The sequence below is a fragment of the Macaca nemestrina genome, chromosome 1 (assembly GCF_043159975.1).
Source record: "Macaca nemestrina isolate mMacNem1 chromosome 1, mMacNem.hap1, whole genome shotgun sequence".
Lineage (NCBI taxonomy): Eukaryota > Metazoa > Chordata > Mammalia > Primates > Cercopithecidae > Macaca > Macaca nemestrina.
This window is the reverse complement of record NC_092125.1, coordinates 111,662,767-111,689,544: the sequence shown is the minus strand read 5'-3', so window position 1 is coordinate 111,689,544 and position 26,778 is coordinate 111,662,767. Positions and strand designations below refer to the sequence as shown.

Genomic DNA, 26,778 nt, shown 5'->3' with positions numbered 1-26,778 from the left:
CCTGTGCATGTGCTGAAATGTCTGCTCTTCAGATTTGCTTTATTTTTTGTTTCTAGGGATTCACCTACGCTCTTATCAACTGGAGGGAGTAAACTGGCTCGCCCAGCGCTTCCATTGTCAGAATGGCTGTATCCTGGGAGATGAGATGGGCCTGGGGAAGACATGCCAGGTGTGTTACGATGAGACGAGTACTGCACACCGCCACTGCGGTACCTCCTTATAACTCATTCTGGAGCTGAGAGCTCTGGAGCTAAAACAAAGCTCAGTTTCACAGATGTCCCTGGGATCCAGGCTAACTGGCTCTTGCACCGGGAAAGGGCCTTCCCTGTGGTCTTCTCTGCCTCAGTCATTGCAGTTGCCCTGTTGACTTTATTCAGGGCCAGCAAATGCTACTTGTCCTTTCCTCAGATGTTCACATAGCTCTGCTTTAAGCTCTCTAAAAAGATACCACCTCCAAATTTGTTTTGCTCAAATTTTGTTTAGACTTTTTGCATCTATGTTCATGAAAGACATTGGTCTGTAATTTTCTTGTAGTGTCATTATCTAATTTTAGTATTGGGGTAAAACTGGCCTTGTAGAATGAGTTGAGAAGTATGCCCTTCTCTTCCATTTTCTGGAAGAGTTTATGTAGAATTGCTGTAATTTCTTCCTTAAATTCTTGCTAGAATTCACTAGTGACTCCACACTTGTTTTGTAGACATACCTGGATTATAGAATAAAAGATAAACTTTCTCGAAATTGCATCCTCAGGAAAAGCTAGACTGAATGGTTTTAATTCATTAAGTCACTTATTAAAGAATGGTTCCAGGCACAGTTTGGGCTGAGAAAACATAGATAATTTAAAAAGAAAATTATTTCTGTTATAAAAACTAACTACCACCCTGTAATGTAAGCACTCTAACCATAACCATGAATTGCAATGAATGTTTTGCATGATTGAACTTTTGTTTTTGAGACAAGGTCTTGCTCTGTCACCCAGGCTGGAATTCAGTGGCATGATCTTGGCTTACTGCAACCTTTGCCTCCCAGGCTCAAGGAATCCTTGGTCTCCTGAGTAGCTGGGACTACAGGCGCAGGCCACCATGCACAGCTTATTTTTAATTTTTTTTTTTGTAGAGATGAGGTCTCACTGTGTTGCCCAGGCTGGCCTTGAACTTACGGGCTCAAGTGATCCTCCTGCCTCAGCCTCCCAAAGTGCTGGGATTACAGGTGTGAGCCACTGCACCCAGCCCGTGGTTGAAATTATAGTGCATATATAGTTTGTATTTTGTTAATCTAGCAGTGTCACTATAATGTTTTGCTTTGTTATATTCTTCACAATCATTATCAACATTGCATAATATTCCATCAAGAGAATTTATAATTTACTTAAATGTTCTACAGATGAGAAACGATGATTCCTCCTCTTTTTGTGCTGTTTAATCTTGATGGAACATCCTTGTACTTGTAGCTTTCTCAGGATTTTGAATTATATCCTTAGGACAGATTTTTCTCAGAAATAGCTCAGCATTTGAAGATGGAGTCTGTTGACACATTTTTGTTTTAAAATAGGTTATTTTCTCTGTATATTACAGCAACATTCAAGTCATAAGGTGTACTAGAATCTTCTGAAGTATGCTCATTTGCCTTTACCAGTATTTCCATTTTATGCCCTTCCTTAAGCTTAGGAGGATCATGTATTATCTGTTTTCCCTGTTAGAATCTGTCCTCCAGGAGGGCTGGGGGTTTTGTCTGTTTTGTTCACTGTTGTATCACTGGCGTATAGAACAGTGCCTAACAAATAGAAGACACCCTGTAAATACATATGGAAGAAAGGAAAACAGTAGGGGAAGGTGGGAGGAAGTGAGAGAGGAAGGAAAGCATCCTCCCTCGGGAAAGCCTGGCAGGCAGCAGAGGGCCACCATGCGATTGGTGGTTTTTACAGTCATATCTTGGCACTTCTTGCTTAATATTTTCAGTTATTGCAGATCTTGGTCATCAGTTGGATTTTCATTGATTTTTATTGTCTTTCCTGACTTTTTCTTTACAGTAGAGGTTCAATTACCTAAACATTGAGCCTCATTGCTTGTTAACTACTGAAGTAATTGAGTTCCATAAATTTCCGTGGCAAGTATATTGAGGCTTACATGATTTCGCTCTACGAATGGATTACTCTTCTAATGTGCAGAAGATTGTATGATATTTCTTTGTAAAACAAGTCTTACACAAGAGTGTGTGTTCCCTACAGGGTTGTGGGTACTTCATGGTTGTTTCTCATGGAGAAATGTGATCAAAACTGCCTTCTTTTTCTGTGTTCCAGACTATTGCTCTCTTAATTTATTTGGCAGGAAGATTAAATGATGAAGGACCATTTCTGATTCTTTGTCCCTTGTCTGTTTTGAGCAACTGGAAAGAAGAAATGCAAAGGTACAGAGTAGATGTAGCTGAAATTTTATTGTTTGTCTTCATTAAGATTTTTTTTTCTGGATGATGTATAAAATATGATAAAACAACCTATTGTTGGAATTAGTAAGTTTATTCCAGAAAACTTTGAACTTACGCAGTGTAGGTAGACACTGAGGATATAATAGGGGAAGAGTAATTGGCAATTTAAAGGTCAGTAATCGTTTATAGTAAGTATTGAACTTAGAAGCCATTTTTTGTTTTGCTTTTGTTTGTTTTTTTCTTTTGAGATGGAGTTTCACTCTTGTTGCCCAGGCTGGTGCGCAATGGCACGATCTTGGCTTACTGCCACCTCCATCTCCTACGTTCACATGATTCTCCTGCCTCAGCCTCCCAAGTAGCTGGGATTACAGGCATGCACCACCACACCCAGCTAATTTTGTATTTTTAGTAGAGACGGGGTTTCTCCATGTTGGTCAGGCTGGTCTCGAACTCCCGACCTCATGTGATCCGCCTGCCTCAGCTTCCCAAAGTGTTGGGATGACAGGTGTGAGCCACCGTGCCCGGCCTATTTTTCATAGTGACGTAGCAAGTAACTAATGTGGAAGAGATCGTTTTATTTTTAGAGTCAGCACAAGACCTTTTTAGATCTGATCCCTTTACCTGTTCACATAGGAACTTGCTCTGAGGTTCAACCATTACTTTAGATATGATTCAGAGCCCTAAGACTCTGGTTGTAGGACCTCATGAGGTCGGCACATTGCAATCCTCCCATGAAATGTGATTTTCCAGATATGTACATGCTGTCATATGGACCTAGTGTTTATGTTCATCTACTTCTTTTCTTGGATTCAGATTTGCTCCAAGTCTTTCCTGTGTAACATACGCAGGCGACAAGGAGGAAAGAGCCTGCCTTCAGCAAGACCTGAAACAGGAGTCACATTTTCATGTGCTACTGACTACCTACGAGGTATTCATTTGTTTCTCTATAGCAAGAACTCCTAACCTATGACCTTAGAATTTGTAGAGTCTGCTGAAATTATATTTAAGTTTTGTTGAGAGCACACAGTTTTCTGGGCAGGGAGTCTGCCTTCATCAGAGTCTCAAAAGAGGGCTGTGACCAAAAGAAGTGAAGGATCATTGCCCTTCAAATTAGTTCAATCTTTTCCTTTCTTGGTGGATCAAGGGGGAAGGCTTCTCAAGGAGGCGGCAATTGAGCTGCCTCTTGGTTGATGAACAGAAGGCAGGCAGGCAGGCAGGGGAAAGGGTTTTGTGGACTGAGGAATCATGTCTGTTACTGGAGGATAGGAATGGAAGACAGCTTCGGCTGCCTTATTTTAAATCCTCGTTCTTCAGTCCAAGACAGTGTGTGCCGCTGACCTTCCACTTAATCAGGCTTTTTTTCTCTTTGTTTTTAAGACGGCGCTACTTAGAACTTATTTTCAGGACATTTTTTGCTTAATGAACAAATGAGACTTAGATAAATCCTGTAGTTTAAGAGAGTTCACAGAAAACTAGCTTATCAATATCAGAATTTATCAATTCCAGCCTTTATAATGTGTCTTCCTAATTTTTCAGATTTGCTTGAAAGATGCATCATTTCTAAAATCGTGAGTAGGTTGTACTGTTTAAGAACCTGCGTTGAATGTATCGTGAATGTCATGTCTTTCCTTCACGTTTTAGTACTTTGCCTCTCCTGGCATGTCTGGTATGTCTTAGTTCTCTTTATGGGTAGGCAGCATGACGGGAGTCCCCATGTTACAGTCCTCTACTCATTAGCTGTGTGTCCTTGGGTTAGTTATTTAATCTCCATGAACTTCAGCTTCTTCATCTGTAAAATGGGGATAATTGTTTCTTACCTCAAATAGCTGTTATGAAAATTAAATGAGATTAAATATACTTTGTATGGTTAATAGATATTAGGCTCTTTACATGAAACTTGCATAGACCCCTTTCAGTACTACCATTTGAAGATCTTACTGTAATATAGGAGACTCATTTGAGCTGTTTGCTGGAAATAACCTAAAGTAGCAATCAGTGCTATGGAATTAACTTTTTAGAAAGGGAGTTTTAAGTGTACCTCTAATTAGTTAACTTTTAGACCTCGTGTTGGCCCATGAAATTGGAAACTCAGATTTAACTCTCAATACCACCTGATAATGGGAATGATAGGGTCATGTCAAGATAACAGTTAAAATGCAAATTAAACAAGGGCTAGAGTTTAGATGAGAAAGATATGTTGACAGGGTTTCATTCTGTGTAACCTCTGTAGTTATGACATGGTTAGGTGGATATTCTGTATTTTAATATTCAAAAATTTTTGTTTTAAAAGTATTTTATCAATATTTTAAATGTTATTTCTCATCCAGGTTCCTGTGAGTTGGATTTCTATTTTCGTGTTATTGTGAAATACTAGGGGCTAGGTCATAGATTCACGACTTCTATCCAGTATTTCATTTAAGTGAGCATATTATCTTACTTTTTTTTTTTTTTTTTTTTTTTTTTGTTGAGACGGAGTCTCGCTTTGTCACCCAGGCTGGAGTGCAGTGGCTGGATCTCAGCTCACTGCAAGCTCCGCCTCCCGGGTTTGCGCCATTCTCCTGCCTCAGCCTCCCGAGTAGCTGGGACTACAGGCGCCCGCCACCTCGCCCGGCTAGTTTTTTGTATTTTTTTTTTTTTTTTTTTGAGAGGGAGTCGCTCTGTCGCCCAGGCTGGAGCGCTGTGGCCGGATCTCAGCTCACTGCAAGCTCCGCCTCCCGGGTTCACGCCATTCTCCTGCCTCAGCCTCCCGAGTAGCTGGGACTACAGGCGCCCGCCACCTCACCCGGCTATTTTTTTGTATTTTTTAGTAGAGACGGGGTTTCACTGTGTTAGCCAGGATGGTCTCGATCTCCTGACCTCGTGATCCGCCCGTCTCGGCCTCCCAAAGTGCTGGGATTACAGGCTTGAGCCACCGCGCCCGGCCTGTATTTTTTTTTAGTAGAGACGGGGTTTCACCGTGTTAGCCAGGATGGTCTCGATCTCCTAACCTCGTGATCCGCCCGTCTCGGCCTCCCAAAGTGCTGGGATTACAGGCTTGAGCCACCGCGCCCGGCCATTATCTTACTTTTCTTAAGAAGATATACATTCCCTCTCTTTTTGTTATTAATATTCAACTTAATATTTGTTGAAAGTCACTCACTGGAAAGACATTGTTCTGAGAGTTATTGGCACTCTCGGGAAAGTAAATCATAGAGCTACCCTAAGAAGACATAAACTCCAGTGGAGGGATAAGAAGTGTACAGATATCCATAATACATAGCAATATATGGGAAGTCTCAAAAGACAGTAAAATTGGGACATAAATGTTGTTGGGTACTTTACATAAATTATCCTATTTAATCTTCATGAAAACCCTACGAGGCAGCTATTATCATCCATTTTACAGGTGAGGAAAGGAAGAGATTTGGTAACCCATCCAAGGTTACGTTGCTGATGATAAATAGCAAAGCAGACATTTAAACCCAGCATTTGGTGCTGTGGAGCCTCTTTTTAAGAGAACTTCTCAAAATAGCTAGTTGTACTGGAGTTCTACATTATTCAGCAGAAATAGAATCTTTCTATTTCAGATCATTTGTTTTCAGTGCATTTTCAGGTAGATTTAAGAACCTAAGTAACAGAGGGATATTTATAATGCTGTCTTGTAGTATGAATCCCAACAACATAGATATATTCTTTCAATATATTTGGAAGGTTATATTGCTTATTACCATATTGTACATTCTGAGAATAGCAGAGAAGTGTAATATCATCTCTGCCCTAAAAAGATTTATTATGAAGAGTTAAGGCTGTGCATGTTACAAATATGAAAAATTTGAAATGTTTTGGACAATAGACTTGTGAAACTCTTTGGATCAAGAGGATTAGAATTTACCTCATCAGACTTTCCATTCAGTGCTGGAATTCCCCCCATCTTTTCCTCTTCAGGGAGCATCCTTTAGAGTATCCTTTGATGAGGGATTTGACCCACTTCCTTTCATGAGCCAAAATCCACCTCTCTATAGCCTGTTTCACTGAACAAGCATTTTTTGGACACCTAAATGTCTAGTTCTTCACTAGGGAATAGAACCTAATCTGTTTTGAAAGCTAATTCAAACAGAGCCAGGCACCATCCTAGAGAAACTTCTGTACCTTATCTCATGACCACTGTGCAACTTCATCTGGGCCGTTATTTCTTACCATCCTTAAATGCATCCTCTGCTCATGCCACCCAGCCTTCTCCTTCGACTTCCTGCACTCTCTTTGGACCTTCCATCCTCCCTCTACTCACTCCTCTCAGTAGGTGAATGGTAGTGTAGTAGGCACCTCTGTTCCTCCGCCTGTCCTCTGGAGTTTCTCTGTAGCCTCAGGAAGAGGGCCTCCTCCTTTTAAGGTGAACCTCTGCTCAAGATCTTTCTCTAATTTTGGGGGAATTTTTCTTTCCATACCTACTGTTTTTCTAATATTCTGTTTTACCCGTATATACATTTAGTTTTTTAAATATGAAAATAAAGTAGGGGGATTCCAGAATGTTTATAAAATAAAAAGTAAGCATCCTATAATTTCCACTTTATTATCTTTTGCATGACTTTTACATTTATAAAAGAGAATATATGATATTTGTATCTTTTTATTATTCTATAGGCCTTCTAAATTGCAACATAATCATATTTATTATTTAAAATGCCGTGTAATATTTTACCATCTATTATTGGACATTTAGGTTATTTTTCCATTTTTTGCTGTTTTAAATAATACAATTTGAAAAATTCCCACATAAATCTTCTTCTGTATTTTGAATTTTTTAAAATAGCTTCCCAGTAGTGTTTGTCAAAGTATTTGCTTTTATGACTGAAACTTCTTGAGAAATTGCTGATGTGACCCACTATGCTATAAGATGTGCTCTGGCAGCAGCCACTAATGACTTCCATGTCAACAAATTCAGTGGATGTATCTTCCTGGACATCTCTGTGAGATTTGACTCTGTTCACCACTTCCCCATTTTAAAGTCACATTTCTTAAGTTCCTGCAGCACCACTGTCTCTTGATTTTTTTCTTCTGTGTTTGAACGTCAGCTCTGTCTTTATGACCTCCACCAAGTCACCTAACCTTTCTGAACTTTAGTGTCTTTGTTAGTAAAATGAGCACAATTGTCTGCCTGCTATATTCTTTTGGACTAAATAACACATAAAGCCCTGAGGTCAGTGTCTGGCACAAAGTAATAGATCATAAATGTTTCCTTTTCCTTTTTTTTTTTTTTTTTTTTTTTGAGACGGAGTCTTGCTCTGTGCCCCAGGCTGGAGTGCAGTGGCGCGATCTCGGCTCACTGCAAGCTCCGCCCCCCCGGGTTCACGCTATTCTCCTGCCTCAGCCTCCCGAGTAGCTGGGACTACAGGCGCCTGCCACCTCGCCCGGCTAATTTTCTTGTATTTTTAGTAGAGACGGGGTTTCACCGTGTTAGCCAGGATGGTCTCGATCTCCTGACCTCGTGATCCGCCCGTCTCGGCCTCCCAAAGTGCTAGGATTACAGGCTTGAGCCACCGCGCCCGGCCAATGTTTCCTTTTCCTTTCTGTCTCTGGCTTCTTCCTTTCTTCATAGGTCTTTCCCATTTTGTTAAAAAAAATCCCTTAGTTTTACTACCTTATCCAGATACTGTATTATGCACATGGTAGCCTCTCAGATAGGAAGGTAATTTGGTAGCACTTGTAACAGAAGGGGCTTACTGTTAGTCTTTTTAATAACAGGCACAGTTTTGTAGTAAGACTTTTGATTGTGAAATATGTGTTTAAATTACACAAAACTGAAAGCTTGGGTTTTCTCTCACAGATTCCCTTGGAGTGTTCTTGTTGTGGATGAAGCTCACAGGTTGAAAAACCAAAGCTCCCTGCTGCATAAGACCTTGTCAGAGGTAAACTTACAGTGTAGCCTTAGTTTTTATATAACCCCTTCTTTTAAAATAGACATTATATTTTAGAGTAATTTTAGATTCACAACAAAATTGAACAGAAACTACAGATGTTTCCCATGCATATGTCCCCACACATGTACAGCTCTCCCCTGTCCCCACACATGTACTGCTTCCCCCGTTATCAACGTACCCCACCAGAGTGGCACAGTTGTTGCAACTGATGAACCTACATTGATACATCACTATCACCCAAAGTCCATAGTTTACATTCGGGTTCACTCTTGGTGGTGTGCATTCTGTAGGTTTGGACAAATGTACAATACCATGATATCTACTGTTATAGTATCATACAGAGTAGTTTCACTGCCCTAAAAATTCTCTGTGCTCCACATATTCATCTTTTCTTCATACTCCCTTAAAAAAATACTAGTTTAGGCCTATATAGAGTCAATTAAATTGAAACCTTTTTTCGAGTTTGATTTCCGCAGAGCTAAATAAACATTTTATGGAAGACAGAAGTAGTACTGAATATGGCCTAACTTCTTCTTTCTTTTATATAGGAGATAGGTTTACTAATATCTGGTGAATAAGAACCCTACCCCAATAAAATGCATTTTATTTCAGAAATGTTTCAACTCTGTTTTGATCATCTTCAAAGGGACAATTTCTTTTAAAAAATCTTATGATTCTTCTCTACGCAATAGTAGATATATCAAGACATGTACCCCTCCCCCCAATTTACCTGTTGAAAAAATTTGATAGTTCACCTGGGGTCATAAAGAGACCAATTACATGCTATTGAATATTACCTCCAGTTTCTTTTCTTTGTCTTACTTTTGAGCATAATACACTTGCTTTCATTCCTTTCTCTGGATCTCTTGCATCATTCTGGCAAAGTAGATGAGAAATATCATTGTAGCCTAGATTGGTCCTTTTTTTCTGAGGAGTCAGTGCAATGTGAAATACCCTTCTTCTTACTGACTTGGTAAAGGTTTGTTCATTGATGAGACCTTATATGTTAATTTCTGTGATGATAATTGAAGTTTGTTCCTTGTCCTATAATAAACCAATTGATAAATTTAAAGGTCATTTGGAGGAAAGTCTTAGATACGAATTCTATATTTACTGGCCTAAAAGTTGCAGTTTTTAGAGTCTTAATGTAGATATGATCACTGTGTATTATTAGCCCAGTCTCAAAGGTTACTGTCCCCTGGTGGGGCCCCCTCTATCCCTGGTGTCCTTTGCCTTCTTTGTAGGGACTTTTAACAGTATCTCCTTCTGAGAGCTTGTCTTGGTCTGTTTTTCACAGAGTGGGTAATTCACATGAGCAGAAATTTACTTCTCACCGTTCTAGAGGCTGGGAAGTCCAAAATCAAGGTGCCAACATTTGGCAAGAACCTTCTTAACTGCATCCTCACGTGACAGAAGGTGAACGGGCAAGAGGGAGCAGAAGAGCAGGCTATCCAAATGCTGCATGACACTTTTTTTTTTTTTTAAATAAAGGCCTGAATCTTATTCACGAGGGAAAAGCTCTCATGAACTAACCACCTCTTAAAGGCACTACCTCTTAATACTATCACATTGGCAACACCTGAATTTTGGAGGAAACACATTCAATCCATAGCAGTTGTCATATCCTGGCATCTAACCTTATAAAAGATGACTTCATAAACTACTGTGCCAGTTTACTAATTTACAATGGGAGGAGGGAAGCACGCATAGTAAAAGAACCTGGACATTGAGCGGGGAAGCTAAGCTCTGTTGCTGGCCCCAGAGCCTTTTCTTGTTATTCATAAGGAAACTAAGGCTCAAAGGGATTAAGTGAAGAAATGATTCTGGGTCATCTAAGCATTCCTTTTTAGATGAGGCTTGGGTTGCAGATAACTAGTTGGTTGGAAAGAAAATACATTTATTTATTGGACTGAGAGATGGGGAGGGGGATACTGCTGTTGGTTGTTTTTTTTTTCCCCCTAATATTGTTTTCAGTTTATAAAAGTTGGAAGCAACCTAAATGTGAAATATAGGGAATTGGTTGTACAATGTATGCCACATTCACACAGTGCATTTGCAAAAGGTAAGGCTACCAAGAACAATTATGTAGAAGAATATTTAATAACATGGAAAATGTTTGCAAAGTATTTTATACACACAGAAAAAAGCTTACAAAATACTATTTACAAATAGAGATAGTCTCTTAATCTTTACCCCAGTTATAATTTGATCCCAAAATGGACCTAACTGAATCAAAATGTTAATTTGTGTCATAGGTTAAGTTACCTGTAGTGACTAGCAGCCTTGGTTTCCTTTGTGACCTCAGAGCCTTCATTTACTTCAACTCTTTACTTGGTGAACACATATTGTAAGAATGTGAATTGATTTTTGGAAACATTTCTTTTGACGAGTTCCCATACTTGAAATACTACAAAAACATCACCTAACAAGCAGAACAAGCATGAATGGGTAGACATTGATTAGACATTTAAAAAGAAACAAACAAAAAAGGAATATGGCAAAAAAAAAAATTGTTTACGTATGTTTTCATTGATTGTGTTATTCATTTATCATTTTTTATATTATAAAAGCAGTATCTTCTATGACCCCCTCCAAATCAAAATATAGAAAGACAAGAAGAAAAGGAAAATATTCCAGTAATCCTACTCCTACATTAACACTTTAATGGTGTATATGCTGCCATAATCTTTGCTGTGTGTATACACCCAAAAAGTAGTGTATATACGCATATAATATTTAAGAAGTCAAAATGTATATTATTTTAAATATCAAAATACAGTACACTTGTGTATGTACGTGTGTGTGTATATATGTGTATATATGTGTGTATATATATACATTTACATACTACGTTTTGACATTTAAAACAGACTGGGTGTTATGGCTCACACCTGTAATCCCAGCACTTTGGGAGGCCGAGGCAGGAAGATCACTTGAGCCCAGGAGTTCAAGAGCAGTCTGGGCAACATAGTGAGACCTTGTCTCTACAAAAAAATTAAGAAATTAGCTGAGTGTGGTGGTAAGTGCCTGTTAGCTCCAGCTACTGCAGAGACTGAAGTGGGAGGATCACTTGAACTGGGAGGAGGAGGTTACAGTTAGCCAAGATCATGCCACTGTACTCCAGCCTGGGTGATAGAGCAAGACCCTGTCTCAACAAAAGAAAAAAAATGATATACATACTCAAGATGTCAAGATGTGGCTTCCCCCTTTTGATGTATTATTTAATTCTACTGGTGTAAGTTCTTGTGAATGTCAGCTTAGAGAATATCTTTTGCTTGATCGAATATCTTTTCTTCTTTTTCCTAACCTACTTCATCTGTCTCTTATTCTTTTTTTTTTTTTTTTTTTTTGAGACGGAGTCTCACGCTGTTGCCCAGGCTGGAGTGCAGTGGCACGATCTCGGCTCACTGCAAGCTCCGCCTCCCGGGTTCCCGCCATTCTCCTGCCTCAGCCTCCTGAGTAGGTGGGACTACAGGCGCCCGCCACCGCGCCCAGCTAATTTTTTTGTATTTTTAGTAGAGACGGGGTTTCACTGTGGTCTCGATCTCCTGACCTTGTGATCCGCCCGCCTCGGCCTCCCAAAGTGCTGGGATTACAGGCTTGAGCCACCGCGCCCGGCCCTGTCTCTTATTCTTGATGTTCTTCTCTGTTGTTCAAAATTTAAGAAAATTTTTTCTCCATTTGAGATTCTCTGTCGTCCTATGTCCAGAAACATCCAGAAATCTTGACATCTTGCATCTGACACACCATTAAATTTTATAAAAGGACAGCCTCCTATTATAAATCTTACTTCTTGCTTTCAGTGGCGGGGCCTGATGCTGTAGTGTTGGGTTTTCAAACTGCATGAGCATGTGCATTGTGTCTCAGATAGCTCAGTAGACTCCCCCACACAGGTAGTAACACATAGTTTGAATCCCCACATAAATTGAATAATAACAGCCATATTAAATCCTCATGCAGTACTTCAGAATTCACAAAGTGTTATTACCTCCTCATATAACAGTATTTTCTTCACAGGATTATTATCCCCTTCTTATAGTTGAAACTGAAGAGGTATTATTTCCTGCATCAAACAGCTAGTATGCAGCTTGAACCTGAGCCATCTGATTTCATGTCCCCTTGGTCATTCCATTAAATCATGCCTCTCTCTGTGTGGGTAAAGGTTGTGATGGGGTAACTCAGCCTTGCATTCCAGTGTTACGGAATTTTTATTTTATTTATTTGTGTATTTGAGTTCTCAGTGGTTTTCAGTCTCCTGTTGACCGGAACTCCCATCCAGAACAGCCTCCAAGAGCTCTACTCCCTCCTCAGTTTTGTGGAGCCTGATCTCTTTTCCAAGGAAGAGGTGGGAGATTTTGTTCAACGCTACCAGGATATTGAGAAAGAGTCTGAGTCAGGCAAGTTCCTTTCCAACAAATCATCCCCAAGAAGTCTTGGCACAGAAACCATCCTCATGCATAATGGTTATAGGTAGAAAAGAAGGAGAATTGATGACCAGAGGACACCTTCCAGGGAGACAGAGAGCTGCAGATATTAGGGAGACGTTAGATCACACATGTTGTTCCCAGTTGTCTGCTATTCATGACTCTCTTAATTGTTTGCTATGTGATTTTGCAGTAGAGCTTCTTTAGTTCATTTTTGGAAGAAATAGAAAGTGCCTGCTGATTTGTAGACTTTTTTTCCCCAACTTGTAATCTATAAAGACTTTGTTAACTTTATATGTCACTTCCTGAGGGAAAAGAGTATGTGGGTGCTGTAGTCCCAAACTACTGTTCAGCATTCTACAGCACTGGTATTTCTTTTAATGCTGCACCAAAACCAGAATTGTGGGATGGGAACCCTTCCTCATTCATACAGCCAAGAGTTGTAGTCTTCTGTTCTTGTATCTTTGCCCCTCTGTGTTGGAGGATTATCTATATATCCCTGTGATACTATCCTGGGATGATTTTTGAAAACAGATGGGAGGTATCTCAACTAGTGAGTTTGTATGTACTAGGTAAGTGTGAATTTGAGGGGGCTTCTCACAGCAAAAATCCCCAGACCACAGACTGAAGATTACCTGGTGAACCTGCTCTGATTACTCCCATGTTTTGGGTTACTTGATAAAATATAAGACTTCTAGTCAAATGCATGGCATACTTGTATTACATGGGACACACTTGTGTTAAAAAGTTGTTCATTATTTATTTGAAATTCAGATTTAACTGGGCACCTGTATTTCCATTTGCATATCTGGCAATCCTAAAGGTAGTGTAATTCTAATTTAGAATAATTTTTGAAATTCAAGACACCTGGGGAAAGAATAAGGGATTTTTAAGTCAACCAAATTTGAATGCTGGCCACATTCACATCCAGCTGTGTGACTTTGGATACGCTGCCTAATTTCTGAGCCTCACTTAGCTATAAAAATGGGGACAGTATTCCTCACCTGAAATTTCTAAGCTGTTTTGCTGATCAATGAGATTAAATGCAAAAATACTCTGGAAACAAAAGAGCTTTGTGCAAACGAGATAAGTAAGAATCAAGTTATTTTGAGTGTTCCTAGATCTTGGGCTAAGAACCAGTCCTGATTCCAGAAAAAAGAAGATCCTAATGAAGGAAGAAATACTATAAAAAATGACCATACTGGCCTAGAATGCAGAATAATTGTGAAATGAGAAACAAAAATAAATTCCTTTAAGTTCTCTAGTAGTTCATTGCCTTGGTTCTACTTTTGTCCGACACTTCTTGTATTTTTTTTTTCTTATATAGCAAGTGAACTGCACAAACTCTTGCAGCCGTTTCTGCTGAGGCGAGTGAAAGCTGACGTAGCTACAGAGCTTCCCAAGAAGACAGAAGTAGTGATATACCATGGCATGTCAGCATTGCAGAAGAAATATTACAAGGCCATTTTGATGAAAGACCTAGGTAATCAGAGGGCACTTGTCAATTTAGAAACTAAATGAGGATGTGATTTCATGTAGTAAAATATTTTATAATCACACTCATTTGTATGATCCCAAGAATATGGGATGGAATTTTGTATTCTGAATAATTATGGTCAGCTACAGTGGGACGGTGGCGGAGCATCTTAAATGTTAACTCAGCCTCGGTTGTTGCAGTTGTGAAATTTCCTTTTCTCCCCTCACTCAGTTTTTCTTAGTGCCTGTAATTAAGCAAACATTCCAGGTGTCCCAGTCATGCCTTTCATCCTCCTACCCTGTGAGATAGGGTAGTCTGCCTTCATTTTCAGTTTTGCTTTCCAAGGTTTCAGTTCTGCACTGAACTGCAGTCTGAAAATATTAAATGGAAGATTCCAAAAATAATTCATAAATTTTAAATCAAACTCTGTTGCTAGTAGCATGAGGAAATCTCATTCTGTTCCACCCAGGACACGAATCCTCCTTTTGTTCTGCGGATCCGTGCTGTCAGCGTTAGTAGCCTGCTCTGTCATCAGTCTGATAGTCATGGTATCACAGTGCTTTTGTTCAGGTGACCTTTATTTTACTTACAAATGGCCCCAAAGCACAAGAGTAGTGATGCCTGCATTTTGGATATGCTAAAGAAGCCATAAAGTGCTTCCTTTAAGCAAAAACTGTTAAAGTTCTCAATAAAAAAACGAAAAACAATTATATGCTGAGATTGCTAAGAACAACTCTTCTGTTTGTAACCTTGTGAATAGTGGTATATTGTTATAATTGTATTTGATTATGAGTCATTGTTAATCTTTTACTGTGCCAAATTAAACTTTTTCATAGGTATGTATGTATGGGGAAAAAACACAGAATACATACAGAGTTTGGTACTATCCGTGGTTTCTAATATCCACTGACGGCTTTGGAACATATTCCCCATGGATGAGGGGGAACTGCTGTATTTAAGAGAGTGCAAAACTTTTTTGTTGAATCAAACTCACTGGGAGGAATTGGCAGTGGCAAAGGAGAGATAGAAATGAAATAATTTCTCAATTTGCATTTTTTTGTCCCTTGACACCACAACAACAGTTAAAGAACGTTTAGAATTTGCTAAAGAGTAACAGAGTACTCCTGAGTTCAATTTATAGCGGAGGGTCTTTCTTAAAACAAAATGGTTAAGAAAAGTTTATGTGAACATGCTGTTAATTCTCCATACAATTCAGTGAAATTTGGGAGGTTAGTATAGGTTCAAGGGATATAATTGAAATGATTAAGGTTATTTATAAAAACTCAGGGTTTTGGTTTTTTTGTTGTTGTTGTTCAGTAGGCCATCCGTCTCTTTTCTCTCTCTCTCTTTTTAAATTTCAGATGCATTTGAAAATGAGACGGCAAAGAAAGTTAAACTACAGAACATCTTGTCCCAGCTTCGAAAGTGTGTGGATCACCCATATTTGTTTGATGGTGAGGCACTGCCTTTTCCTCCCACATTATTCTTTGGTAATGTTTCTGTGGCCAAATCATACCAAAATTCTTCAAAATAATTGGATATACTTTCTTTGTCTACTTTGTTTATTCTCAATTTCTCTGTATTGGTGTTAACTCGTATATTGTTCATGTTCAGATATCTTCAGTTGTCCCAGTAATATCCCTTCTGGGTATGTTTTTCTTTTTTTGGTTAAATCCATGATCCAGTCCTAGACCCTGCAGACCCTGCATTGCATTTGCCATGTCTCTTTTTTCTTCTATGGTCTGGAAACATTCTTCAGTGTTTTTTCCCCCCTTTTTTTTTCTTTCATGACATGAAGAGTCAAGACCAGTGGTTTTGTGGAATGCGTGATAATCTAGGTTTTTAAAAATCATTTCTTCATGATTAGATTTCCCATTGTCTTGAACTGACTCAGTCAGCCTTTCCTCACCACTATTCCAGGTTCACTAATGATCTCCCTGTTGCCCAACCAATGGTTATTTGTCAGTTCACATTTCAGTTACCCTCTCAGAAGCCTTTGGCACAGTTGATCATTTCTTTCTTGAAGCACTTTCCTCCCTCAGCTTCTGGGATATACTTTATCTTTTCCATCTGCTCCTTCTCAGTCTCCTTTGTTGCTTCCACTTCATCATACAGACCTCTGTACATTTTCCCCTGAGCACTGCTTTAGTTGCATCCTAGAAATTTTGATGTGTGGTGTTTTTGTTTTTCTTCAGACTGGGGCTTTTTTGATTCCCTGATTGGTAGCCCTTGGAGCAGGCACTCCTGTGGCCGCTGAGACTCTAGATAGGATCAGTACAGAGGGCTTGCTGCAGTCATTTTAAGGGAATCTCTGCCAAGTAGTGCTACGAACTGTTTAAAGATTGTACAAAATCTCAAGTAGGTGCATATGAGAACTTTTTTAAGAGGAGGGGGTGTTGGAACACATAGGTTTTGAAAGAAGCCCTCCAGATTATTCTGACTGCCATTTTGACTTATACAGTGAGTCTCAAGATTTCAGTTTTGGGTCTCCTTGACCTTTAGCATCTTCTTATGCCTCAGTTTCCTGAAGAGTGGTTTTATTCCTTAGATAGATGTTTATTAGGCTTGTTGGATGTGCCAGGCTCTGTAATTGGTGTTAAACAGGACTGAGATCATCATGCAAACAACTACTTACATGAGGAGCTTTTGGCTTTTCTTCCTGTAGCCTAGCTATTGGCTTCTGCCCTTACTGAGGGCACATTACTGGGAGTGGGTTCTTTCTTTTCTAGGTGTGGAGCCGGAGCCTTTTGAAGTTGGAGACCACCTGATTGAGGCCAGTGGGAAGCTTCACCTGCTGGATAAGCTACTAGCATTCCTGTATTCTGGGTATGTTCACATTTGCTGCTCTGAGCTAACGACTGTTAAGACCTGACTATTGAGGAACTCACTGAGTTGTTCAGGCCAATTCCAGTTTTCTTTTTTTTCCTTAACGCTGAATCAGGTTCTGCCTTCTCTGTGGCTACACTCCCACCCCATTCTATACCACCCCACCTTACCCCTTCCACAATCATTCTTTCCTTTCCTGAATTCCTACAGCACTTTGATCCTAATCCAGCACTTGGCAATGTGCTGCCTTAATCTGCTGTCTGGTTAATTGGCGTATGTTTACCGTATCACTCCAACTATATATTGTTTGGCTGCACAAGGACAGAGACAACACTGAGCATTTCTTTTATAGTTGCCTGCTAGTAACTTGCATTGAATTGACACATAATGAAGGCTCAGTAAACATTCATTTCTGTTAACCTGTGGGGTTTGATTTAAACTCAAGAGGAACTTGGAGGACTTTCTCAGAGACATGGGTTGCACATTAGAAGACCAGGTTTAGAGCCAGGTGCTGTGGCTCATACCTGTAATCCCAGCACTTTGGGAGGCCTAGGTGGGTGGATCATGAGGTCAAGAGATCGAGACCATCTCGGCCAACATGGTGAAACCCCATCTCTACTAAAAATATAAAAACTAGCTGAGCATGGTGGCTTGTGCCTGTAGTCCCAGCTACTTGGGAGGCTGAGGCAGGAGAATCGCTTAAACCCGGGAGGCCGAGGTTATAGTGAGCCAAGATCACGCCACTGCACTCCAGCCTGGTGACAGAGTGAGACACCATCTCAAAAAAAAAAAAAAAAAAAAAAAAGACCAGGTTTAGTTAGTGTTCAGCAGCCATGTCTTCAGCTTATGCCTAATCCTCCTAGTCACCAGAGTTCTGTCTTTCTAGAGCAGTCTAGGAAAAGCCCAAATTCCCATGGGTTTCAGAATTATCCCTTTGGGATGACTGTCTTAGGTATGGGCTGAACTAATTATAAAACTTTGGATTTGGCAAAATTGCTCAACTTTAGGAATGTGCAAGTTAAATAATTTAATGTCTTACTGTATTTAATTGGTTCTCATATATCTGCCATAAGTATGTTAGAGTTGGAGAAGGACCTATAAATGCCTTCTGGCCAGTTTTTTATTTCACAGACCCAAAAAGGTTATATGACTTGCCCAAGGTCACACAGCCAACAAATGGCAGAAATGAGATTAGAATTGAGGTTTTCAGGTTCAGTGCTTTCTCTACCTGTTTGGGACTTGAATCTTGAAAGAGTTTCCCATGATTGTTCCTCTTACACTTGTTGCAAGCTCAGATTAAATAAGTTTTTATAATGAGAATGTTGTTTTGACAGTGCTGTGCTTCTTTGTTTATGCACATTTAAAATAACAGCAAGTAACAAGGGACTCTAAGCCTGACTTTGTTCTTGACTTACTCCATCATTTTGCCTCCTCCTTTCTTCTCTCCTCTCACTATATAAAAATTTTCTCAGGTATTACGGAAGATGAGACGTCACTTACCCCTTGCTTCTCTAAAGTAATGCTTCTCAGACTTTTCAACCCATATAGCTGTAGATGAGAGGATAGTAACTTTACACCCCCGACAGGGAAGGGTTGTAGATGACTAACCACAGCTTTCTACAGAGTCTCCAGTTTTTCTTTCTTTTTTTTTTTTTTTTTGTGCATTTGAATTTTGCATTTTACTCTTCACATATCTGTATTTATTTTGCTACTAAAGTGAAAGCTTATATTTCTTTCCACTGAGCAAAGTGACATTCCAGAAAGAGGCACCTTGTTTATTCTAGGGCTTATATCCCCTGTTGCATTGACATGTCCCCTGGGAATAATCTCCACTCTAGTTTGAGGATGACTGCTCCTGGGATACAGCTACCTGTGGAGGTGTACTCTCATAGAAAACATTTGGAGTTTCTGAGGCAGTCTATAAGTCATATGCCATTTATATTTCTACTTTGGTATTTATTTATAAACTTGTATTCTTTGGTAAATTTTGCCTGAAGGAAATTGACCTTAAATACCACTAGACTTGGCAGTGTTTCCTTTTCTTTTTCTTGCCAGGGGCCATCGGGTTTTACTTTTCTCCCAAATGACCCAGATGTTGGATATTCTCCAAGACTATATGGATTACAGAGGTGACACCTTTTGGCCACTACATTACCTAAGGCTCTGTTAGACTTAACAGTCCAGATAGGTTCATGAAGAAGAATATGGGATATGAGAATGTTACAAAGGAAAGCAGGGTGAGAACATTACTCAGAACCAAAAAATCAAAAGTAAGGCGAGAGGAGAGTGATGTGTGAAGGCAAGGATGGACAGCAGAGAAGAGGCACGTGGGCAGAAGTAAACACCCACTTTCCCGTCAGTCGCGTGGTTTAAAATTATGGACTGTAGAGCAAATGTTGTGGAAATGTTGTGTTTTTGAAAATGTATGATAAAGTTTCGGTGACTAGAGCTTTTAGTGTCTTGTAACATTCACCTCAACAGTTGGGCACTTATTCATGATCAGTGAAAAGGCGAATATTGAAATTATAGAGATACCAGATAAGCCAGGGGAAAAGTAAGAGCAACTTTTTCTATATAGACAATAAAGAATGTTGGTTATTACCTGGGAAGTCTGTGTAATATGTAATAAGATTTGTGTGAGATGATGAGAAAAGCCTCTAATATGAGTTGATCTTGAGCCCAGTGTTGAATAAGTATCAGCTCCAGACCTTACAATTTAGAAAAGTAGTTCAGACTGGGTGTCTTGAGTTCCGCAGTATACCTGGTCCAGCGGACACTTGCAGAAATGATGCTGGCACATGCCACTGGCTATTGAGGGGCCCCCAGATGCACAGACAGCCTGAGCTTGTAGCTCCCCTTCCACACATGGATGCACAGAGACAGGTGGTGAACTCTTAAAGCGTCTTTGAAAGGCAGATTGCTGGGCGGTTAGAAGGGCTCACTCACCTGCCTCCAAGCACTTGTCTTCTGTTTGCATAAGAATTGTGTCTCAGCAAAATTGTAACTACCATAAGGATAGATGCTCAGGGTTGCTTGAGAATAGTCAAAACTGAGTATTAATTCCGTAAATGCCAACGACTTCAACTGCATGTACTTAAAAAATCCAGAGGAGTATGTTATGGTGAGTTCTTTTGTAAAATGATAATTGTCCCTGTTAGTTTAAATTTTTCCCATGGGATTTGCTTAAAGTAGGGTCGTGCCTGTATATGCAAAGGGACAAAATTGGCCTTTGGTTTTGGGCTTAATTTTTTATTCCCCAAAGACTACTTGAAAAGGGTTAAGATTTCTGTTTTTCTTTCTCTCTGTAAAGGCTACAGCTATGAGCGTGTGGATGGTTCTGTGAGAGGAGAAGAGAGACACTTGGCCATTAAGAACTTTGGACAGCAGCCCATTTTCGTTTTTCTCCTGAGTACTAGGGCAGGTAGGCTGCAAAGGCATTGATGGAAACAGACAAATGAGGGATAATAGAGTACTATTATATCCCAACTGTTAGTATACTTTTTTCCTTAATTCTGTGAAAGGTGAGGTTATTATTGAATGTAAAACAAGGTACTGGACTTCAAGCATGGTGCTGTTTTCTATCCAGCCTGTCCAAACTGTCATCTCATCAAAGAAGCAAGGCTGAAACCTGGGGTTATTGGAAAGTAATTTTAATCTGCTTTGACCATTGACCTGGGAATGTCCTGAAAGGTTTCTGTAATTTTGTGGAATGTTTCATTTACATTCAGTGGAAGTAGCTCTTCTTCCCAGCCGTGAATTTGTCTGCTAGTTGTCCTTCCTCTGGACTATTCCTCTGGAATAGTGTTGAAAAGCTTAACAAAAATCTAGTTGTTTAAAAATGTGATTATGTTGAAACTACCAACTTTTTAGAATTATTTATGACATTGTCCATATGTGACTTAAATCATGAATATTATGACATATGTAATGCTTTACTAGTTACAGAGTGCTTTCATAATATGTTACATAATTTGAAATCAGTTCTTGGAGATGAAATGATTCTGTAAGTCATTGTGGTGTCTGAGAAAAAAAAAAGAGGCCAGCACGGTGGCCCACGCCTGTAATCCCAGCACTTTGGGAGGCCGAGGTGGGTGGATCACTGGAAGTCGGGAGTTTGAGACCAGCCTGGCCAACATGGTGAAACCCCGTCTCTACTAAAAAAAATACAAAACTTAGCTGGATGTGGTGGTGTGTGCCTGTAATCCTAACCACTAGGGAGGCTGAGGCAAGAGAATCACTGGAATTCAGGAGGCGGAGGTTGCAGTGAGCTAAGATTGCACCACTGCACTCCAGCGTGGGTGACAGAATGAGACTCTATCTTAAAAATAAAATAAGAAATTATTCTCATGTCCTGGAGCAAGCTGACCTTAGTTTTGAACTCATAGGATCCTAGTTTCATTATCTTAGTTTTGTAGACATAAATCTGGATGGAGTACATGCAGGAACATGAAAGGGGTATGTGTCTACTATTAAAGACAGATTGGGCCGGGCGCGGTGGCTCAAGCCTGTAATCCCAGCACTTTGGGAGGCCGAGGCGGGCGGATCACGAGGTCAGGAGATCGAGACTATCCTGGCTAACATGGTGAAACCCCGTCTCTACTAAAAATACAAAAAACTAGCCGGGCGTGGTGGCGGGCGCCTGTAGTCTCAGCTACTTGGGAGGCTGAGGCAGGAGAATGGCGTGAACCCGGGAGGCGGAGCTTGCAGTGAGCCGAGATCACGCCACTGCACTCCAGCCTGGGAGACACAGCAAGACTCCGTCTCAAAAAAAAAAAAAAAAGACAGATTGATATTTTTCTAAAAAGAGAGTTCAGTCTTATTTAGAAAGCTTTATAAATGCCTAGTACTATAAGGGTATGTGAAAGAAGTGTTAGATACAATTTTTGATTATAAGGAGATTATTTCACCTGTGTTTATCTCACTAATAAAATTAATAACATATTCATTTGGCCTCAGTCTTCCAAGGTCATAGACTGCACGCAGAATCTCAGCCATTTTCTCATGTGATCAGTTGCCTCGGGGTTAGTCTCAGGAGAAACTGAAAGAATCAGGCAGTGCATCATCACTGTCAGGAAGACAGTTTTATTTATGCTTTAATGATGTCATCATCAGAGAGCAGCATTATGTCTGAAATGTCTAAAATTAGGAAAAAAGACATCTCTGCTTTTCAGTTAATCTCCTCGGAGGACTCAGAGTAGATCTTCTGGGGGCTGAAGCTGTCCTGGATATTAGCCTTTTCCAAACACTGACTGTTGTGTTTGCTATCACAGTTTTGCTGTAGTTTTGCGGTATTTTCATGTATTTAACAGGTTTCCTTCCAACTTTGAAGTATTTCTGCGATTGAATCATATTGCCACCAGATGGCAGTGATAGCTCATGAATATGCTCCTATTCATGGATGTGGGTGTAGCTTATTTATAAAAATCTCACCCCTCAGTGAAGAAGAGCTGCACTTAGACAACATGAATTCAAGAAGATAATTTTATGGAACACAGTTTAAAATGAAATAAGCGCTTGAAAAGTATTACAGTATAGTGGATAAAAGCATGGGCTCTGGACCCAGACTGCAAGGGAATGAATCCTGGCTCTTTCACCTTCTAGCCTTGCAACTTCAGAGAAGTCCCTTACCCTCCCTTTCAACATCTATAAAGTGGGGATAATCGTAGCAACTACTCAGCTTCCCGACAGAGTTGTTGTGAGGGTTAAAGGAGTTAATATAGAGAGAGTGCTTAGAATAATGCCTGGCAAGTAGTAAGCACAGCATAAGTGACATTATCATTATTATTAGGTATAATTTAGCATCTCTCAGTAATCGGTCATGATTACCTCCTTGTTCCAACTTCAACTTGATACGAAGACTTCAATTAGAATATTCCTCCCTGATTTGTCTGGAGATCCAGCTTATGGTCAGTAGTCCTTCTCAAAAGTTAGTCCTTAATTCAGGTTCATGGAACAAGCCCTTTCAGACTTGCTTGTTTCAGCAACAAGCTCTAATGACCCTGGCAAGAGGGAGTCTGTTTTGTACTTGTTTTCACATTAATCAAAGAGAAGGCTGCAATGTACCTTCATGGTCCTCTTAATGAATTCCTGTAACTCAGTTTACCTCCTCAGCTCTCTTCCTGCAGCACTGAAGACAGACCAGCGAGTTGTTCTGTGGAGGGTTCTTGTCTTGCCGCTGGTTTTGTTACTTTCTCGTTGATTCATGTGGAAACAAGTACAAAAAAGACTCTCTGCTCAGGAGGAGAATATCATCCCCTCTTCTCATTAACTTTTTGTCAGAGATCTTTCTTCCTAGTTGTAACTTGCAAGAGACATTTGGCGCTCTTCTCTTGACAGTGCACACTGCAGACCTCTCATATTTAGATCTGTTTTCTGAAAGAGCACGCGTCCTTTTCCTCAGACTACTCTAATCAAAACCCAATCAAGGTTTTTAAGCAGAAGAGAAAAAGTGGCTCCATGGCACTGACTTAAGTATCCACTTTTGCCACTTGCCCCTGCTCTGCTCATTCTGTTTCATTCAGTCATAAAAATTTTCCCTTCAGGCAGTAAGAGGTCAGGTAGCACTTCTCACTGCTAGAACAAGGCTCTGGAGTTGGGGGTGTGGGTCCATTTGAAGGACGAAGCCAAGTGTTTTGACTGATTTCAGTTTATCAGTCTGACCCACTCTAGCCTTGTGCTTATTTTCTAGCTCCTCTTCTGTGTGCTGCTGACTATGTTCCTTTTTGCATTGTTTGCAGGTGGAGTTGGCATGAACTTAACAGCGGCAGATACTGTGATTTTTGTTGACAGTGACTTTAATCCTCAGAATGACTTGCAAGCAGCTGCCAGGGCTCATCGAATTGGCCAAAACAAGTAAGTGATTTTTTTCTGCTTCCTTGGCTTGCCCAGCAGCAGTTCCGGGTTGTGAGAAAGGTGAAGAATATAGTCCTGGCGACAGTCCCACACTGGAAGCCGAGAGACCACCAGGTTTTAGCCCGTCTGTGCTACTGACTCCTAGGGTAGTATTGGGTGGGTCACATTATCAGTCCAGACTGACTTTATTGGAAAGAGCAAAATCAAACCGTGAAAGGATTAGAAGGAAACTTTAGAAGTCATTTAATTCATCCTTCTTGAGTCAGGTCTAACTCAGTTAAAAAATGGGGTTATGGGGCTATGGAGCAAAGCTAAAAAATAAAAAATAAATGTTGCCCTTTGAGGATAATTTGATCTTCCAGAGATTTTGCTTGGCCACAGATAAGGAATCTCAGTCATGGTTACCCCATCATTCTTTCCTTGACTCTCTTGAAATGGTTCAGAGAGAATTTTGGGCAAGTTCCTCTAAAAAGTGCTCAGGTCCAGATGAACCAGTCTCCCTTTCATTGTACCCTGAATATGGTATTTGGTTTTGTTTGCTTTTAGATGTATTTACCTTGCATACTTTTGCCCAGCTTTGCAGACCTTTATAGCACAATACCCTCGTTTGACTTATGTCCAGGTCTGTTAAAGTTATTCGACTGATTGGCCGAGACACTGTGGAAGAAATAGTGTCTAGGAAAGCAGCCTCCAAACTGCAGCTCACCAACATGATCATAGAAGGAGGCCATTTTACTCTGGGAGCCCAGAAACCGTCTGCCGATGCTGACCTCCAGGTATGATATGATATATTGTTCTTCACTTTGGAATATGCCAGTACCCTTTGTAGAGAAGCATGTGAATGAAAAGAACCAGCACTCACCAGCCACTCTCCCCCAGCTACACATTTGTTCTTGGCCTCCCTCACACCTGCCACAGTGCTGGTTGTGTGCAGGGTCTGTAGGAACTAAGAATTCAGATCCAAGCCTCATCACTTCTTGGCTGTTTGGGTTTGAGCAGCTTTCTTAACCTCTTAGATCTACTCTTTTTGCATTTCTAAAAATAAAGACACCACGGGTTACATCAGAGGGCTATTAAGAGAATTAGTTAAAATAAAGAACTCAGCGTAGTCAATAACAATTAATTCTGTACTTCCTTCTTAATCCCAGACCCTTTGATCAGTGACTTACATTACTTCATACTCACAAGAGGGCGAATGAGATCAGGAATTCAAAATTGTGCCATAGAAAAAAATGGGTGAAAGAACTAGAGGTAATTTGCTTAAAGAAGGGAATACTGGATGGGAGACAGACACTGGATTGGAAAATTTTAGAGCTCTCTTTTGGAAGAGGACTTAGAGTTATTCTGTAGCAGCCCTTGGGTTAAAATTAGAACTCATAATATTTCCTGGATCCTTTTTTTTTGCCCTAAGGGTGAGGGGCTGGATGCAAAGAGACCAATTCCCAGGATACTAGAAAGATGCAGGTATGAAGGGAGTAATAAATGTCTGTCAAGGGCAGCATCAGTGGGAGAGTCTGGTGTGAGAAACATTGCAAAAGAAGGAAGGACAGGAGCTGGCTACTGTTTAGAGGTGGGTCTCAACAGTAGGGAGATAGAAAACTCAAAGATGTCTGTGAGGTTTTAAGCCCCTATGATGAGGAGAGTAGAAAGGAAAATAGGAGGTAGGGCAGAGTTTTAGGAAGATAAAGATAATTTAGGCTTTAGTCAGAGTGTGCAGTAACAATACAATATAAACATAAACCATTGTTAGAGGCAGACTCAGACAAAAGGAAAGAATTTTTTTTTTTTTTTTTTTTTTTGAGACGGAGTCTCGCTCTGTCGCCCAGGCTGGAGTGCAGTGGCCGGGTCTCAGCTCACTGCAAGCTCCGCCTCCCGGGTTCACGCCATTCTCCTGCCTCAGCCTCCGGAGTAGCTGGGACTACAGGCGCCCGCCACCTCGCCCGGCTAGTTTTTTGTATTTTTAGTAGAGACGGGGTTTCACCATGTTAGCCAGGATGGTCTCGATCTCCTGACCTTGTGATCCGCCCATCTCGGCCTCCCAAAGTGCTGGGATTACAGGCTTGAGCCACCGCGCCCGGCCAAAAGGAAAGAATTTTATTTGCAAAAGTTTGCAAGATAGAGTAGGCTTGGAAAGGACTAGTCTATCAAAAAATAGAAGTGTTTAAGAGAGAAAAAATTACACAATATTAGAAGCAGTTACTAAGTTTGTAATTAGTCTGAACATGGGTTTTAAAACAGCAGTTTTCTCACATGGTTACCATATCTGCAAAGGCCAATGCATATCTCTACATATCAGTGTTGCAAAAGTCAGGGATCCTGTTGTTTTTGTTAGGGAGTCAGCAATTACAGGAAAGGCTCAAGGTTTTATTAATTTTGGGACTAGAACTAGAAAGAGTAACCCTGGGTTTTATTTATTTGTTTGTTCTTTATCTTAGGGGGTAAGTGTGGCTTTTTTCTTTTTCTGACTTTCCTTTTGTTGCTGACTCTATGTCACATGCATGCTTAATTAACCATAATGGTGATAGGGCAGGCTGTACGTTTTGTTTTCACATTGTCTAAGAGACAATTGCAAATGTGAGATGAAAGCTTGAGAGAGAGGTAGAGGTACGCTGTAGATACCCTTAAATGCAGTTTTCCACAGAACAGTTCTTCATAGAACCTTGAGAGAGAAGGGCACTGCTGGGCATGGTGAAGGGATAACTGACAGAGCCTCAGAAGGCCCACATTCTCTTGTTAGAGGAGGAAGGATGTCTTAGGTTGTTTGCACTCTCCCAGTGGAGGGAGCTCCAGAGGTCCAGTGCGGGGTATCTTGTGATGTGGACACATCACTGTGAAAGGTGTAGACATACTTCCACCCCATGGGGCCACATACTAGTGG

The 26,778-nt window shown here is 40.3% G+C and overlaps 1 protein-coding gene and 1 long non-coding RNA gene across 8 annotated transcripts in view; one reads left to right on the top strand and one right to left on the bottom strand.

Moving 5' to 3' along the window:
- LOC105479020 (chromodomain helicase DNA binding protein 1 like) overlaps positions 1-26,778 on the top strand; it is a 56,610-nt gene that overhangs the window by 12,055 nt on the left and 17,777 nt on the right. For 4 of the 7 annotated variants that reach the window (XM_011736769.3, XM_011736767.3, XM_011736768.2 and 1 more), the window contains exons 2-14: positions 57-169; positions 2,300-2,406; positions 3,238-3,352; positions 3,961-3,992; positions 8,228-8,309; positions 12,556-12,718; positions 14,073-14,228; positions 15,584-15,676; positions 16,952-17,048; positions 19,104-19,177; positions 20,359-20,469; positions 23,786-23,900; positions 24,523-24,676. In XM_011736769.3, the coding sequence (XP_011735071.1) occupies positions 146-169; positions 2,300-2,406; positions 3,238-3,352; positions 3,961-3,992; positions 8,228-8,309; positions 12,556-12,718; positions 14,073-14,228; positions 15,584-15,676; positions 16,952-17,048; positions 19,104-19,177; positions 20,359-20,469; positions 23,786-23,900; positions 24,523-24,676 (1,323 nt within the window). In that variant the 5' untranslated portion in view covers positions 57-145. The remainder of the gene's footprint in view (positions 1-56; positions 170-2,299; positions 2,407-3,237; positions 3,353-3,960; positions 3,993-8,227; positions 8,310-12,555; positions 12,719-14,072; positions 14,229-15,583; positions 15,677-16,951; positions 17,049-19,103; positions 19,178-20,358; positions 20,470-23,785; positions 23,901-24,522; positions 24,677-26,778) is intronic. The other 3 variants (XM_011736770.3, XM_024792063.2, XM_024792064.2) reach the window with 3 other exon arrangements.
- On the bottom strand, positions 9,197-24,917 carry LOC139360272 (uncharacterized). The gene is made up of 3 exons (XR_011617560.1): positions 24,763-24,917; positions 10,587-10,743; positions 9,197-9,365 (listed from the first exon to the last, which is right to left on the bottom strand). It is a non-coding gene; the product is annotated as an uncharacterized lncRNA (long non-coding RNA).